This window comes from Cyanistes caeruleus, chromosome 2 (genome assembly GCF_971803275.1).
Source record: "Cyanistes caeruleus chromosome 2, bCyaCae1.hap1.1, whole genome shotgun sequence".
NCBI classification, from domain to species: Eukaryota; Metazoa; Chordata; class Aves; order Passeriformes; family Paridae; genus Cyanistes; species Cyanistes caeruleus.
Genome location: NC_141702.1, coordinates 91,077,444 through 91,094,800, shown reverse-complemented (window position 1 = coordinate 91,094,800; position 17,357 = coordinate 91,077,444). Strand labels below are relative to the sequence as shown.

The following is a 17,357-nucleotide window of genomic DNA, read 5'->3' as shown; positions in this document are numbered from 1 at the left end:
GGAAGAGTGAGTTTGCAGATCTGCCTCCTAAATCCCATTCCCACTGCAATAATGTTTTCACCACTACTTTACATTTAGGGATCTGAGGGTACTCAAAGCTGTAAAGCACATCATTTGTGCTGAACAGTTGCAGTACTTCATCCAAAATAATTTTTGGTCCAAAATACCACATGAATAAAGGCATCTAGACATATAATTAGAATAAATAAGATTTTGTGCTTATAGTGTGTCTGTTATCTGAAAGTATGTGCAGATATTAATTAAGCTCCACAGACCCCAGATGAAGTAGATTAGTAGTTCCATCCCTGTTTTACAGAGGTTTAAAGTGTGACGCATAATCAGAGCTGAAAGTGCAGCAGGGCTGGCCGCACCAGCGATGCTAAGAGCCAAGGCTCCACCTCCTCTCCAGTCTCTCCACTGAATTGCCTTCAATGGAAAAATGACTGAGTTGCTGCTCTTTGCTCTCTGGAAGAGAAGGGCACATCCTGTTGCACAACAGTAGCAAAGCCCCAGCATGAAGTGCTTTGATAAATACCAGGAAACGGTGCTTAGTTTGGGAAGAGAAACCTGGAGCTCACTTGCTCTCATACATTTGCTTTGGGTGCTCTGTGTCTCTCTTTCTGAGACACAAAGAGATCCTCTCTGCAGCAGCACTTCCCCCTCCTGCCCCAGCTCTGACAGCACAGCTCGTGGCTTCTCAAGTTTGGAGGATATAGAGAGTATAGAGAGTTTCTGGAGTACTTGAATATGCAGTATTGGTTTGTATATTTCTATTTCTAAGCATTTTTTTTTTTTACTATAACTCATAAGCCACACCAACTTAGGATCACACAGACAGAATGTAATAAAAAATGTAGTCAATACATTCCTTCAAACTTTAAAATAACCCTCTCTTGACACAGGTATTACATTCTGTTTCACATTTCACATCTGACACCATATAAAAATATTCAAAGTAATCAAAACAAAGAATATGTATTACTTATATTACACTTAATGTGTATCAAGGAAAAAAAAAAAAAGACCCTTAGAAACTATTACTAGCAAATCTTCAGTGGTTTTGTATGTCAAACGATTTATTTTGCAGGCATTCCTTATTGAAATTCAAGTTCTTATTAGAGCATTTTCTCAACGATTCCCCTTAAGGAGAAGCTGTGATAATGAATACTATTTCTCAGTATAACAAAAGTAGTACAACTGTCCAATTCCTCAAAATTGCCCAGTCCTTAACTCTGCTTACTACCTTTGCCTAAACGGGAGCAAGGGAAGCAGCATCTCATGCAGCCAAGAAGACTCTCCAGATCAAACAAAACCAGGTCATTTGCTGTGTCTCTCTAGATACAATTATCCACCTAATTATACTTAGGACAAATGCACAGTTGTCCTAATGACTGGGGAATGCATTTTAGTTGTGATGTTCAATTCTCTGTACACAAATATAAAGAACTGAGCAAGAAATGTCACTAGAAAATGGAAACGGACCCTGGTATACCTATCTACAAAATAGGCAACAAATTTGGTAAACTACAGACACAAAGCAGTTTCTTAGAAGATAAATAACTCTATTAATGTGAAAACGATGCTACTTATTCCCACATTTAAGCACAGAAAAACATTCTAATTTCAGTTTTCAAGGTAAAAATGGTTTTAATTAGCATCCTAGCAACCTTACAAGACATACAGACCTTGGTATCATGAAGCCATGATAACTTACCCATGCAGAGAATCTGCCCTGTGATTTATATACCATTACTGCATGACAGCATGAAACAAATACCCAAGGAAGTAACGCATGTCATCCTTGAAAATATTAAGCAATCAAGCCATGTTTTATTATGTGAATGGATGCCTTTGTAAACAAGGATGCATGCACCATACTGTGAAGTAAAATGAAATAAATGAACAGAAATTATTCATTACCATGTACTAATCAGTAGAAACTGTAGTCTTCAAATTACTCTAATGCTACCAAATGCAAGTCTGGAGACAACAGGTTGACTCTTCTACTAAAATGAACATGAAATTGTATCCTAAGTACACAATGAAGGCCAAATTAAACAATCCAAAACTTTGCAAAGTCTTTTTTATTCAGCCTTTGCTTGAACTGTCCACTGAACAATGAAGAGCAGAAGATTTAAATAAAGCATCATGTAGTTTTTAAACACTCAAATATAATCAAGAGCAATGCACTTATCTTGGGCAAAAGGAACAGAATCTATAAAAAAAATCTGCTCTCAATCAAGCTCTTCAGCTTCTAGCATTACCAGCTTTGTGTTCTGCCAGGTAAAAGGATGTCTCTGGCACGCAAAATGAAGTGTGTACCTATAGCTATCTAGCAAAGACTAGAACTACACACTTGCTGGCTGTTGTACTCAGAGGCTGAGACACTGACATCTCTTCAAGGACCTGAGACAGGTATTACACTGCTTACTGCTATTATACATAACCACATATTTATCAGAGATGCTGACCATTCAGAAAATAAAATCCAGCCCCTACAGGCATGAGGAGACAGAGCTTTGATAAGAAAATCAGGTTAATATAAAATAGCTGAAATAGAACACTATTTCTAGTATTTCTATGAAAATGTATATGGATAAAATTATGCAAGTAAAAGACCAAGGGGTGGGGAGGGGTTTTTTAAACACTGAATCTACAACACTGCCTTTGAAGCTAAGCTGTTTTTCTGTAAGTGCATTATTTGCTCTAGCCTGCTCATCTTAAAAAGAACAGTAAGAAGTTCAGAGAGAGGTAACAGCAATAATTAAAAGGAAAGGAACTGGTTCAGTGACAGATACCTGCAAAATCAGTAATGGGAAGGGGACAAATAAGAATCAACAATAGGTTATGTCTTCCAAAGTGAGAATAAGGGGCATCAGTGTGGCTAGAAAGAGTTGCATCAAGAGCACAGAGAATTTGGCAATTTTTTTGTACAGCAGAAAAGAGGTCTGTGGGTCTCCTTACCAAAGGGTGTTGTGGATGATTAAAGCTCTAACACACGCTCAAGGCAAGCTCATGAAGGAGAAATACACTGGGAATTACTATGCAAGTAGAATCTACCTCTACTTTGGGATGTCCCCCAAGCTAAGTCCTAACCTTAGAAGTACCATGTAGGCCTGCCCTGGCCTCATTCTTTTCTAGGCACTTCCTTGCTGCTGGTGGTGAGGAGTACTTGAACCTCTGGCCTGACCTGATACAGTCATGCCAATGTTATGTTCAGTATCTACTTGCATGAACTCCTGGTAATAGCTTCAGATTCATTTTGGGGGGGTGGGGTGGAGGAGAATGGCTGGATGAAACACAGCTTTGCAGAAAAGGACTTGGTGAACAAGCAACTAGCCATGGGCCCTCAATGTGCCCTTGCAGCAAAGGCAGCTCACAGTATCCTGGGCTGCATTAGGAAGAGTGCTGCCAAAAGGTTGAGGGAGTTCATCCTGCCCCTCTACTCAGTACTGGTGAGGCCACACCTGGAGTATTGTGTCCAGTTCTGGGCTCTCCAATACAAGGAAGATATGGACATACTGGAGGGAGTCCAGGCAAAGGGGCATCAAGATCATCAAGAAACTGGAGCATCTGTCATATAAGGAGAAGCTGAGAGCTAGGACCGTTGAGCTTTGTAGAAGAGAGGGGAGACCTTATCAGAACAGTTAAATATCTGATAGTAAGGTGTAAAGAAGTGGAGCCTCTTAGAGCTTCTCAGGGATATCCCGTGACTGGATGGGCACAAACTGAAACATGAGAAATTCCATTTAAACATTACTAAAGCTTTGTTTATTGTAAGGGTGATCAAACACTGGAAGAGATCACACAGAGGTTGCTCCATCCTTGGAGATAGTCAAACCCCAGCTGGACATGGTTCTGGTACCCTGCTCTAGCCGAACCTGTTAAGGAGGGAGCTGGACTACAAGATCTCCCAAGGTCTCTTCCAATCTCAACCATTCTATGATTCTGCTATGCGAGTAATAAGTCCCCAACTGCATTTACCACAAAGAACTTCTTCCAAACAAAAACCAGGTGTTCTTGTGGAAAGGCCACAATCTATACTAATCTTGGAAAACGATGGTCATCCAACAGCCTACAGTCAATTTGTTGGCCCAGCTTAAGTGACTTAAATCCAGTTTGTTTTTCCAACTTCACTTGGAGAGTACTCTGTGACTATGAACCCTTCCTTCATGGCTGCCAATCTTATGTTTCGTGGTGCAGATGACAACTAAAGCACAACTCTCATGATTAGCACAACCTCTGTTAGCTGTATATTCCCTTTGATTTCTTTATGGAGCAAATCAAATATGTGTTCACAACATCACATTTTTCACCCATTCACGTGGTCGCAACAAAATACATTATGAACAGGGACACAATATGAACAAAACCCAATATGTTGTTCACTTTTTTTTGCTATCAAGGATAGGGATGAGGTAGTGCAGACAGCTACACAGCATTCTGATACCAACCTTATTGCCCTTGCCACAACCTTCAAGATAAGGAATCATTACAATTTTCCACTGCATTCCAAAATATTCAAGTATGAGTCAAGCTTTTCTTCTTCTTTTTTTTTTTTTTTTTTGCTTTGTTTTGATGGTATTTTTTATTGTTTTCATTAAATCTGGCACAGTGATAGAGATGAGGGTGCCCATTTCCTTCCCTTTTAAACAGATGATTCTTTCTCTTCTTTCCTGAACTAAAACGTGTTGAGAATCGCTGTGACTTGACAAAGTGTTATGTGAGATACAAGTTGGGCAGGAGTCTTCCAAATATCTCAGTATGTTTTTAGTTTAACTTGCAATATTACATATAGAGCTTTCAGACTCAAACCCAACATGCTGGCATTGATTTTCTCCTCCTCTGAATCAAAAGTGAGAACAGTACTGAACGAGCTGTGGCTGGGAACTAACAAATTTCAGTGTCTTTCCCTAGTTACATACAGGTAGGTGGATTTGTGTATTGCTTTTAAAGGAGGTGCCATATATTCTTAGGCAGCTTATATTTTCTGACTTAGCTGGGCACGTCAGTTTTTTAATCACCATCCCAAAGCTGTGTATTGAATGTTGTTATATAACCAAATTTGGTACACACTGAAAGAAATAAGCCAGTTATTTGGTTGTAGAAATGTGCTGTCAGAGGTCACAGTGTAAAGGAAGGAGATATGGATAAGCCCTTGCTTCCAGACCAGCAAAGACACCTGCTCAGTAGAAACTCCATCAGCCCCCAGGAGGGAGAAACGCTCTATGACCCTTGCAAGCAGGCCCCAGAAGGAGCCTGCGAAAGGGAAGAAGAAAGGAACAGAGCTGTTCTAGCAAAGGAAGGGATGACAGAATTTTTTGAGATGGAATCAGGAGCAATGTGGAAAAAGAACCCTAGCAAGCTGTATTAATTAAAGAAACTATGGTCTCATAGGACATACAATTTTTAGGGGCCAACCCGAGCTAATTGTTTCTGACTGCAAACAGCTATCTAACCAAAGGAGTAGCTGCTCACCTCACCAGGATTATGCTTCAAATAGCCCCGAAAACTGATTCTGTGTGTCTTTTTCAAATTAAAACAAAATTCCTCAACAAATATACTTCCTTAGATTAGGTATTAGCCAGTAGTACTTACTCTGTAAAGGCCAATGGTGGATTCCTGATACAGGCTTAAGGATGCTGTGACATCACTCAGAAACTGCAAGCATTACAGGAAGCTGCACAGCTGTGTGGTATTTTCAAAGTGCCTGTGGTTTCCCAACCACAGCACTGGACACCAAGTGCCAGAGGCCCCTGGGATGAAGTATAGCATGGCACCCACCCTGGATGTGTTTGGCACTGCAGTGCTGCTGTATGGTGCTGCTCTGCCATACTTTCTATGGAAAGCACACTGATTTGACAGCTATTGTAAATACCCTACAATCACAGCAAAACACAACCATTTTCAGCTGCACAGAGAAACAGTTTGTGTATATTATGGCAGCAACTCTATCCTGTGTAAAGGAGAAGTTACTGACACCCAATGGACTCATTCATTGCTAGAGCTGTGTTCTTAATTTAAAGCCAGCAACACTCTTCAGGTTGGAATTTTCCAAATATAGTTTTGACAACCCAGTTCCAAGAGCCCAGGGGAAGAGACATGACTACTTTGCTAATTGATACTGATACACCAGGGAGGCTCAGCACTGTCTACAGCAGAATTTTCCCTTAAAGTGGACTAGGTCACTTGGATTGCAATTGTACCAAGTCAAACAGTAACTCTCACAACCAGATCATCTTTCTCTAAATTATTACATATCCACAACAGTACTACCAGAGTGGGAAAACAATGTATTCAAATTAGGGGGACCAGCATTGAAACGTGTGAATTTAATTTCATCTGCCTGTACATATGTACTGTATCATTTCAAACCCCTTGGAATTAGCACATAATCTAGTTTGCCCTCTTGGATAATCCAAGACATATTTCTCTCTGGTAGGGGACTGAACATATTGTGCTCAAGAACTTGCATTCTTAATAAAAGTACAACCAGTACTTGGCTAATACATACATTTCAGAAAGACATTCAGTTTTCTTCTGATGGCTTTGAGGAGATTCAGAATTTACCACTTGTCACATTACGTCCTCAATTGCATAAACCCAGTTTTAAGTTCTCCATGGGGACAGTGTCTCATTCAGTACACAGGACAAAATCATTTAGCCAGCAGCCATTCAATATTTTATTTTTGCCCTTTTTATTTGATGTATAGCCCTAAAAGCCTTGTTTACTGCACATTATTCCAGCTGTATTCTGAAAGCAGAACGATTAATTTCTATAGTGCTCATCGGATGCCTCTAACTTCTTATGTTCAATTTCCTAGCTTTTGGAAAAGCACACAAAGGAATGACATTATGTGGCATCATATAACTACTGCCATGATTCATATCAGCAGTGATAGACCAGACATTTGCTATCTTAGCTAACAGGTGTGAACCACAGGCTGCCAGCAGTGCCAAGTTAAAGGAGGTGAGGTACATGCTTAGATTTTCACTGATATTTTCTGGCACCAGGATGGGAAGGTTCAGAATCTTAAGGAGACTGAAGGACATGGAAAGAAGTACTTTTACAAGTTCTGGCTCCTTTGTTATTCTCCTAAGATTGACCCCTTTAATTCATCCTTTCCAACATGCCCAGACCTCCATCCATGTGTCTTATCTATCTAGTCTTACCAATGTTATCTATCTTACCCTATTTTCTATCTATCTATATTTCTCTCATGTTTCAGCTTCTTTCCCCTTCCCTACTTGTTTACAGCTGAGTCTCTGCCCCCAAAGTTCTCATCCCACTATTTTTCAGCTCTTGACTAAAACATCATCATAGAATACTCTAAACTGGAAGGAACCCACAAGGATGATTGAGACTGTCTCTTGGTCTCATAGAAGACAGCTGCAAGAGTCACACCATGTGCCTGAGAGCATTGTCCAAATGCTTCCTGAACTCTGGCAGGCTTGATGCTGTGACTTCTCTGGGATGCCCATTCCAGTACCCAACTGTGCTGGTTTTGCATCGATTGGCATTTGGGGAAGAAGTAAGAAACCACCCACAGAATTGATTTCTTTGAGAGAAGCTGCTGGGAGCTCCCTCTGTGCCTGGGAAAGGCCAGTAGCTGGCTAGTTCTGAAAACTGACATTTTGAACCATTTAGAAATTAGATTTGCCTCTGTGAGATCGACATTTTAAAAACCGCAAGCCCGGGAAATCTCTCTCTTTGGTTCTGACCTCGAAACGTAGCTGAGCTCTGGTGGGGCTGGCCCCACACCCCTGTGGCCTGGGTGGGGACAGGCTGGATCCCAGTGGCTCCTGGGCAGGGGACAGGAGGCCAGGGGGCCCTGGCCCCAGGCTGGGCTGGGCCATGGCTGCTGACAACCTGCTGACACTAACCATCACACCCCCCCCCCCCCGCCCCCCCACCCCCCAGTCGAGTGGGGTCCACCAGGCCCTGGGAATGGCTCCAGGCTGTCCCATCCTCCCTACCCCAGTAGGAGCCCACCGTGGCCTGAAATCCATCACCGTGACTGCTGCAGCCACTGGGCAAGATATTAACCCTTATTAACACAGATGAGACCTGCAGACCTTGATCCTCTCTCCAGGGAGAGAAAAAGAGTGACAACACGTAGAAAGACAACATGAAGACACCAAGGTGAGTAAAGATGGAGTCAAACTTCAGATGGAAGGAGAATGAGGAGATGCCCTAATGGGGCTGAGAGCTCTTTTGGTCATGGGCCATGGAGATGGACAATGATACATTCAAATATCCCCTTTAATTCATGAGGGAATATGGGGGGATGAAGTATTCAAACTGTAGATGTGAGCAGAGGCATCCACTGATGAAGCCAAGCAGATGCTGGAGTAGCTCTGATCCCATGAGAAGTTTGAACAGAGAGAGGGAAAGATGACAGTGATGAAGACCCTTTGCCCCCAGGAAGAGAAGAAGAAAACCTCTGTTCCCTGAGATGATCACAGGGACAGATGAAGAGCACCTTTGCCTTTGAACAGCTCATCCTTAAAATAATACCCCCATGAGTTCATGGCCCATGGACACACCTGTAGCAGGGCCGTGAAAATGGGAGGGATTTCACAATTGCAGAACTTATCCCAGGCAGCTGCTAATCATGGGAATGAAAAGCCATGAGAGAACTGCTTCTTGTGGAGTAGTCTCCATGGCATGGCAAGAGAACACTCCACTCCCTACAAGAACTCATGAAAGACTATTTTATAGTTGGTACTGCTTTAACATCCCAGGTTTTGTCTCTGCGTGATCAGCTGGGAAAGGAAAGAAGTTGGGCAAGGGGAGGAAAAGTGTTCTGGAAGTTTTACTCTGGTTCTTCTTATTCTTGCAGCTCTGTTAATAAAGTTTATTTATACCTTTCAAGTTTTGATCCTGTTTTGCCCTTCTCCTGATCTGTATCTCACAGCAAGAAATGAGTAAGTACACTGGTGATTTTTAGCCAGCACTAAACCCACCATATTCTTTGGTGCATTGGCCAGGAAACTCAAATTGGCGAATCTAAACCACTACACGAAATTGGTGTTTCTGCCCAGTATTCAAACTGGAACCACTACACCAACCATCCTCTGGGTGAAGAATCTTTACCTAATATCCAACCTAACCCTCCCTGACACAACTTCAGGCCATTTCCTCAGGTCCTGCCACTGGTCACCACAGAGAAGAAATCAGTGCCTGCCCCTCTTCTTCTGCTCATAAGGAAGTTGTAACTGTACTGAGGTCTGTCCTCAGTCTCCTCTTCTCTGGGCTGAACAGACCAAGTGACTTCAGCTGTTCCTCATATGGCTTCCCTTCAAGATCCTTCAATGTCTTGGTTGTCCTCCTTTGGACACTCTCTAACAGTTTAACGTCCTCCTTATACTGTGGCACCCAGAACTACCTCCAGCCTTGGAGCTGAGGCCGCCCCAGTGCAGAGCTGAGCAGGACAATCCTCTCCCTTTCCCAGCTGGCCACGCTCTGCCAGATGCCCCCCAGGACAGGGCTGGCCCTCCTGGCTGCCAGAGCACTGCTGACTCACATTCACCTTGTCACTGACCAGGACCCCCAGGTCCCTTTCCATGAAAGCAGCTTTCCAGCCTCTTGTGCTCCACGCTGTAGGTATACCCAGACTGGCCCCAGGACAGGTGCCCTCATGAATCCACGGTGGCTGTGACTAATGACTGCACTGTCCTTCAGGTGTTTTTCAATACCTCCCAGAATAACGTCTATAATTTTACCAGTCACAGAAGTGAGACTGACAGGCCTGTAGTTACAAGCGTTATTCCTCTAGACCTTCCTGAAAATTCACTGGAGTTTGAGGGGAATAAGCATTCACAGACTCCTTAAAACTTTCAGAAATACTTACCTACTAAGCATATATGTGTTTTTAAAGGTTACAACTTGGATAACCTAGGAAAGATTTTCTCATTTTCTTACATGTTGCTCATTTCTGACAAAACCTGGAGACACCAAGGCACAGTAAAGAAGATATTGCATAAGCTTTTAAGGTCTCTTCTTAGCCTCCTTTTCAGAAACAGCAAAGCCATGTTGGGATGAAATTTTCTGAAGTAAACTGGGCCAGAACATCTGAGATGTGCACCTTGGAAACTTGGAAAATTCCAAGTTACTATAGTTTCAGAAAATTACAAGCAACTGTAATGTGAAGACACAGAATGTGGTTATGTCCATAAAATAAGACAAAAATCAGAGCTATTAGTATCATGTTGGCATCTAATTTAATGATTTCTCCTGTATCAGCAACTTCTCTTAAATTATGGCAGAGCAAAGAACATAATTTCATCTAACTAGGTTTTTACTGAGTGAATTTGTAAAGGCTGCATTACAACAACAAAGCAATATTTTTTCCCCATATAAGCCTAATGAGTACAGCAGTCTTGCAACATTCTCCTGACATGCACCAGCTATTCATTTGCTATTTTTGTACTGAACATTTATTATTACCAAGTATCTTGCCCTTTGCCTGTAGGTTCTATTATTTTCTCCAATTATAACTTCAGTTAACATTTGATCTCTTGCAGACTGATAACCCTGCAGTTTTGGAGTTGCCAGCAAACCTCACCAAAATCAAATTAATGCCAGGAGATACAAATATGCTAGCAAAGACACTAAGCAGTCACATGTATATAGAATTCCTGTAAAAATTAAGTTAGTCAAGACAAACTTCTGAAATCCCTGAGAGACCTGGTAAAGGCTACAGTTAACAAGACGCACCATGGATCAAATATGATTAACTGTTCTGATTTCACAAGAGAAGTGGGTTTTGGTCTTCCATAAAGCTCCTTGAATAATAATTATTGTTATTAAGCTCTAGGCCCTGTGTCTGGAAAACTGTTTTGGGCTTGGTGCCACAGGAAAAGAATACTTGCTAGGTAGCAGTGTTACCAAAAAAAAAACCCCACAAATGTGGAGTCACTGCCCCTACACAAGGCTGGAATTAAGCTGCAGCTTATGACAGTAACAGACTCATTTTATGTAAACTCATAGCTTATCCTGATTTTAGCAGATACAACAAACCAGCCCAAGTTTTACAAAGCCTGTAGGTATGTATGTATGTATGTATGTATGTATGTACGTACGTATTTATCTTTCCTTCTTTCTTTAGTTATTTAGATCAGATCTTTCAAATATCAGCGTAAAATAAAACTTAAATAAACTGCTTATTTAAGGTGTGTGACAGTTAGTAAGAAAAGCAGCAAAGACAAAGCAGTGATCTGACTTCCAAAAGTATCAGCCTTTGTCAATTAAAATATTTACTTTTGACACAAGTCCTAATTAGTTAAAAATATTCAATGCAGTCTTAAAATAGAGGTTCAAACTACCCAATTTATTCTTGGAACAGTCACTTGCTCTCAGGATTAGCAAGACAATGTCATTCAGAGCAAGCATGAGCCCTCTCCCTTCTTATTACAGTTAATCAGGAACATAAATACTATAATGGAGCTGAGCCCCTGCAAACTCACCAGGCTGTGCATAATTTCCACTCCAGCTGGATTCACTGTGAGTGCTTCATCATACAATTGCTTAGCCTCCTCCAAATTGCCTTTCATCTCTGCAAGCCTCCCACGCATGTACAGTACAGCATGAGATGTGGGGAAAAGACTAGCTGCCTCCTGGGTACAAAAGCCTGCTTCTTTGAGATGCTGCAGTTCCAGGAAGAGTTCAGCTGAAGGAAAAACAAAACACCAAGCCATAAAAACAAAGCAAAAAACACCCTGCCATTAGATGAAATGAAACAGAGACCTTTCTTCATAATAATTATATATCATCTGTCTTAAGCATATTAAAACATGAGGCCATGATCCTGCACAATGCTTAGTACTATGGTTAATGCTTATTATCATGACTGGATTCACTGAATGTATATCTTCCCAATGTTAAGGGATCTTTACAGATGTTCATGAACACCTTTGGGTGGTGTCCTGACAGAGGCCTTAAGGATTCCTCCATTGGGAAAGTGAATAGTGCTGAACAGAGCCCTAAAGAATAGCTGGTAGTTACATTGAGTCATCACAGGTATTTCCAAATAATCTGGGGGGGAAAAAAGAACAGAATAAGCCAATGCACTGTCTACTGAGAACTTCAAAAATGTCAGACTAATAGGACACATCAGAGCTGGACATTACATAACTTACTTAGGAGAGTATTTTCCCATTTAAAAAGAAGATTTAAGGTGGTTTTCTCTGCTTATTTGGCAAGCTTATGAGACAACTGTCTCTTAATTTTTCAGAGACTGTTAAGTCAAAAGGCTCTTGAAATATAAACTTATTTATATTGCTTATTCACCCATTTACATCCTCATACCTTACAGGAAAACAAAATACAGCTCTTTGAAGAGACTGCTCATTTATTTTCTTGAACTATCAGCAACTATCATACAGGTTTCCTTAGAAAAAAATATGTAACAGGCATACTTATGTGTTTGAATGTCAACTTGATAATAAAATAATTTCTCATTATGAATTTCATAATATATTGCATGGTTGAACTTTAACATTTCTCAGGATTTGGACTAGATTGTGGTGTTGGACTGGATGATTTTTGTAGGTCCCTTCCAACCAAAATATTCTATTTTAATTCTAGATTTATTAGATATTAAATTCTCAAAGGTCAAAAGCAATACTCAGTTTTCACTGCCACATGTAATTGAAAAGGGAAACTGTTTTTATATACAGACATATACACACATACGTAAGTATGTATGTGGGTAAAATAATTATCTCTATACAGCAGGCATTTCTCTTTGATCCATAACCTGTACTCTACATGTTCTCACTGCAAAAACTCAGTGTCTCTTTTTTTTTTTTTTTGACTGATGTCATGCAGTAAGTATTGACAGTTCAAGAGTCCAATTCAAAATTACTAATTCAGGCCCCAGATTTAGAGAAACTGTTCTGAAATTAGACACAGCCTTAAATGTCCTGACTTTTTAAGGCAGTCAGTATTGTCTGGAAGTTTCTGTGAGGGGAGAAATTAGAGTGAAAATTCCTCTTTAATAGCTTTGAAAGTCTGCTATTTCAAAACACTAAGAGACCCAGATGACCATGGGGACTTGGCATGGTGATGTGGAGCTTGCGAAAGGTGAGCATGGAAGTATCTCAAGGGCAGTCCCTTTCCTGACCACGGGAAGGCTCCACCTTGGCCTGACATGAGACTGGGATCACAAATGGCATTTCCACTGGCATACCAAAAATGATATGGTAGTGAAGTGACAGCATGGCTGAACACCCTTCCACTTCTGAGGTGACCCTGCTGGAAGAGGGTGAAACACTGTTGAGAAAATGCTTGAATATTTCTCAGCCATCCCTAGGCTGTGATACAAGATATATGTCATTCTCCGAGGCTGTCAACACGAGCAAAGTATTAGTTCCTTCAGAAGAGTTATACTCTTTCAGAATGACTCATATGCATTTCTTTCTGGTTAATCATAAAATCTCTGCATGCATCCCTTCCCTTGGCTACAAGAGGCTGAAGCTATCTGTAATAAAAGCTGTGTACCTTGTCAAGATGAGTATGTGCACAGCCTTATGCAAAAATTGGTGGGAGAAGAGTATTTTTCTTGCGCTTCCAAGGAACAGAGCATTTTCCATGCATGTGGCATTAATGAGACTGGAGATGTACAAAGCAACAATTCACAGCCTGAAGATGAACACTCCATGCTTTCAGTTTGCACAAACTTAGCAGCACAAAAGAAGGGGTAAAATCCTGGCACTATTTAAAGTCAGCTGAAGTTTCCGATACTGCCATACTAAAAGCTCTACTAGCAACTAAGAGGACCATGTGACTTGTTTCATTTCAGAACAAAACTGGGAGCAGGTGGGTTTAGATGTGAAATCATGCACAGACAGTGTTTCAATGCATGCAAAATAGAGAGTACTTATTTTTTCTATTGATGCCTGTAAATCTTCTTCAGTAACAACTTCAGTAATAATAAAAATATTTAGAGTAAGTGCAGCAACACAGAATCTAAATAAGAACTACAAATTGTATTTTATGGTATGGCAATGTAGGATATTAAAGTTCAGTCAGTTTCTTTGCAGTCCCAATAGTCAATAAAAATGATTTAACAGTGTGGGAGGCCTAATTTGCATAAAAAAGAATGAGAGGGGTGCCTTTTGGTTACGAAAGGAAAGGAGTGTTAAAATTTTTAGCTACCCAGCTAAAAATAGACATTGAAGGACATAATGATGAAAATGTGTTCTCTGTAAACTCATTTTTCCCTTCTATTACACACTCATTTTATTTAAAGATTAACAAGATATGCTTATGTAACATGGAATTATAAACACAGCTAGAGGCAGAAATCAAACCCAAAAAACAAGGACCTACTAAATTTACCATGGTAAAACCTTCAGTGGTACTGAAAGTACTGAAACACCCACTTTAATGTTACCTGGGTTAGCAGCTTCCTGTTAACCTGCTTCCATTGGATTAATCAGCCTATCTCCTTATATAACCTAATTTTGCTGTAAATAACATCTAACCAAATTAGCAGTCCTTGTGAGGAAGTTCTGTTAAACTTGGCATCCAATTCCACTTCAAAGCAGATAATATCTTCTCATGCTGACACAGGTATGTAATATCTGTAATACTTATCCTGTGAAAGGGTCAATGCTTCAGAGAAACCATTTATGAACCTCTCATTATTGAGAGGAATGATGGGATTGTATTTACAAACAAGCTGCGGGTCTGCTGATAAGATGCAGCTATCAGTGAGAGACGACAGAAACAATGGGATAGATTCCACTGGAAGATGAAAGAGGCACTGAGAGAGCACCATGAATTCCACAAGAGTTAAGAATTAAGAAGGGGATTATGCATTGGGGGTGGGTGGTCTCAGGTATCAGGCATTCCGGGAAGTCTGTACCTCTCAAGTACCTCAGCCTATGGGGAAAGAGAGAAGGGACAAGCGGCCGAGAATTACGATAAAAAGGAGGCTGCTCCCTCCAAAAGTTTGAGAGACCCCAGGGGAATGCCCCATGGCCTCTCCCTTTATTCGAATAAAGTAAAGGGACTCCTCTGTCTCCTTTTTGGACATAAACTTCTGGTGTTTGTGGATTGATTTTCCTGACATTATTGTACTAGATTGTTTTTGGTACTGAGAGGAATGATGAGTTTGTCTTTACAAACAAGCTGTGGGTCAGTTGATAAGATGCAGCTATCAGTGAGAGACGACAGAAACAATGGGATGGATTCCAGTAGAAGATCAAAGAGGCACTGAAAGAACACTATGAATTCCATAAAAGTTAAGAAGGGATTATGCATTGGGGGTGGGGGGGGGAAGGTACCCCAGGTGTCAGGCGTTCCGGGAAGCCTGTACCTCTCAAGTACCTCAGCCTATGGGGAAAGAGAGAAGGGACAAGCGGCCGGGAATTAGGATAAAAAGGAGGCTGCGCCCTCCAAAAATTTGAGAGACCCCAGGGGAATGCCCCGTGGCCTCTCCCTTTATTCGAATAAAGAAAAAGGACTCCTCTGTCTCCTTTTTGGACATAAACCTCTGGTGTTCGTGGATTAATTTTCCTGACAATTTTTGGGGGCTCGGTCCGGGATATTTCCACCGTCCGGGGCGGCGGGCAGCGAGCGGAGCTGAAGGCGCGCCTCACCCAGTTTCGGTGATCAGCTCCCCTTGGTGGCGGCCAGCACCGGGCGATCGATTGGGTTCCCGAGACTGTCCAGGAGACAGACGAGAGGCGGACCAGGGGGGTCCGTGAAGAGTCCACAGGAAAGGACCACTGAAAATCTCACCGGTGAGTAAAATGGGATCTTCGGGGAGCAAGCCTGGGAGGGCACCCAGGGAGGGTAGCACAGGCAAACCTGGGAGGGCACCCATGGAGGGTAGCACAGGTCAAACAGAGCACCCATGGAGGGTTGCAAGGGTACAGCCGGGAAGGGGTTCTGGCAAAAGGGATGACGATCCCACAATACCCCCGGAGAGTCCCTTGGGGAGAATGCTGAGATCTTGGGACAGATTATGCATTCACCCAGAAGTCACTATGGAGATGATGGTAAAATATTGTTATTATGTATGGCCAGAGTATAAGTTGCCGAATGGACTTATATGGCCATCTTATGGAACAGATAGAATTCATTTGTGCTGAATTCTGTGGAGGTATCTAGAGGAGAATTGGAAAGGATGGATTGAAAGGGAATGTGGATTGATATGGTTTAAACAAGCAACAGGAGAAATCTATGTGTTAAGAAAAAAAGGAGAAGAGGAAAAAGGGGGGGAAGAGGAAAACGGTGAAGACTGGGATGTTTTTCAGCACCTTCCCCCGTCTTGTCCTCCGGTGTTACCAGCTGACCCAGGGCCAGCTGCAGATGCCCTGTATCCTCACCTTCCAGGACAAAAGGATCAGGGAAATGCTGTTCCTACAGCTCCACCTGAAAATAACAACGGTGGGGGGGGGGGGGAGCAGCATATCATATCACCCCCTAGGACTAGAAGAGGAACTCAATTTAGAGCATCAGAAGCCCCCTGGACCCAAGGGACAAGGGTCCATCAAATGCCACTCCGCCAAGTCCCTTTAGGAGGTCAAGGGGGAGGATTTGGTTTTGTAGTTATACCACTTACTACCCAGGATATAAGAGGATTAAAAAAAAGAATTACCACGATACTTGGATGATCCCATAGGGGTGGGGGAAAAGATAGAAGAATATTTGGGAAATGCAGATTATACCTGGAAAGATTGGGATTTTCTTTTGGAGATTTTGTTTGGGCCATCAGAGAAACGAATGATTTTGCAAAAAGCTCGGCAGCTGTGGGAGGATGAACATCCACAGGCAGTGGGGGGGGCTGGACCTAATGTACCTACAGTAGATGATGCCATCCCACAGGTGGACCCCCAGTGGGATCCAAATAACCAGGCCAGCCTGGCTCGCCTCCGTGATTACCGTGCTTATTTGATTAGGGCAATCAAATCAGCAGCTCCTAGAACTAACAACATAGCTAAGGCTATGTCGTTAGAACAAGAGAAACATGAAAGCCCCTCTCATTGGTTAGAGAGGATTAGGGATGCCTTGCGGAAGCATGGGGGGATGGACCCTGAAGGACCAGCCTTTGACACATTGTTGAAAGTACAATTTGTTACTAAGGCTTGGCCTGACATTAGGAAAGGAGTACAAAAAGATCAAGAGTGGCAGAATAAGCCTCTAGAAGAATTGGTGAGAAAAACACAGCAAATATATGTAAGAAGGGACGAAGAAAAAGTAAGAGCTAAGGCAAAGATGATGGCAGAGTTTTTGCAGCCCCAAAAGAATAAACCACAAGGTCCAAGGGGTCCCCCGGGGCAGAGGGGACGGGGTCGGCCACAAGGAGGTGTGCAGGGCGTTCCCCCCTCGACAGGGGAGAACC

The 17,357-nt window shown here is 42.0% G+C and overlaps 1 protein-coding gene across 15 annotated transcripts in view; it reads right to left on the bottom strand.

The window, feature by feature from the left end:
- TTC7A (tetratricopeptide repeat domain 7A) overlaps positions 1-17,357 on the bottom strand; it is a 218,041-nt gene that overhangs the window by 32,300 nt on the left and 168,384 nt on the right. For all 15 annotated transcript variants that reach the window (XM_086869304.1, XM_086869308.1, XM_086869324.1 and 12 more), the window contains one exon: positions 11,470-11,672. In XM_086869304.1, coding sequence (XP_086725430.1) covers positions 11,470-11,672 — 203 coding nt within the window. The remainder of the gene's footprint in view (positions 1-11,469; positions 11,673-17,357) is intronic.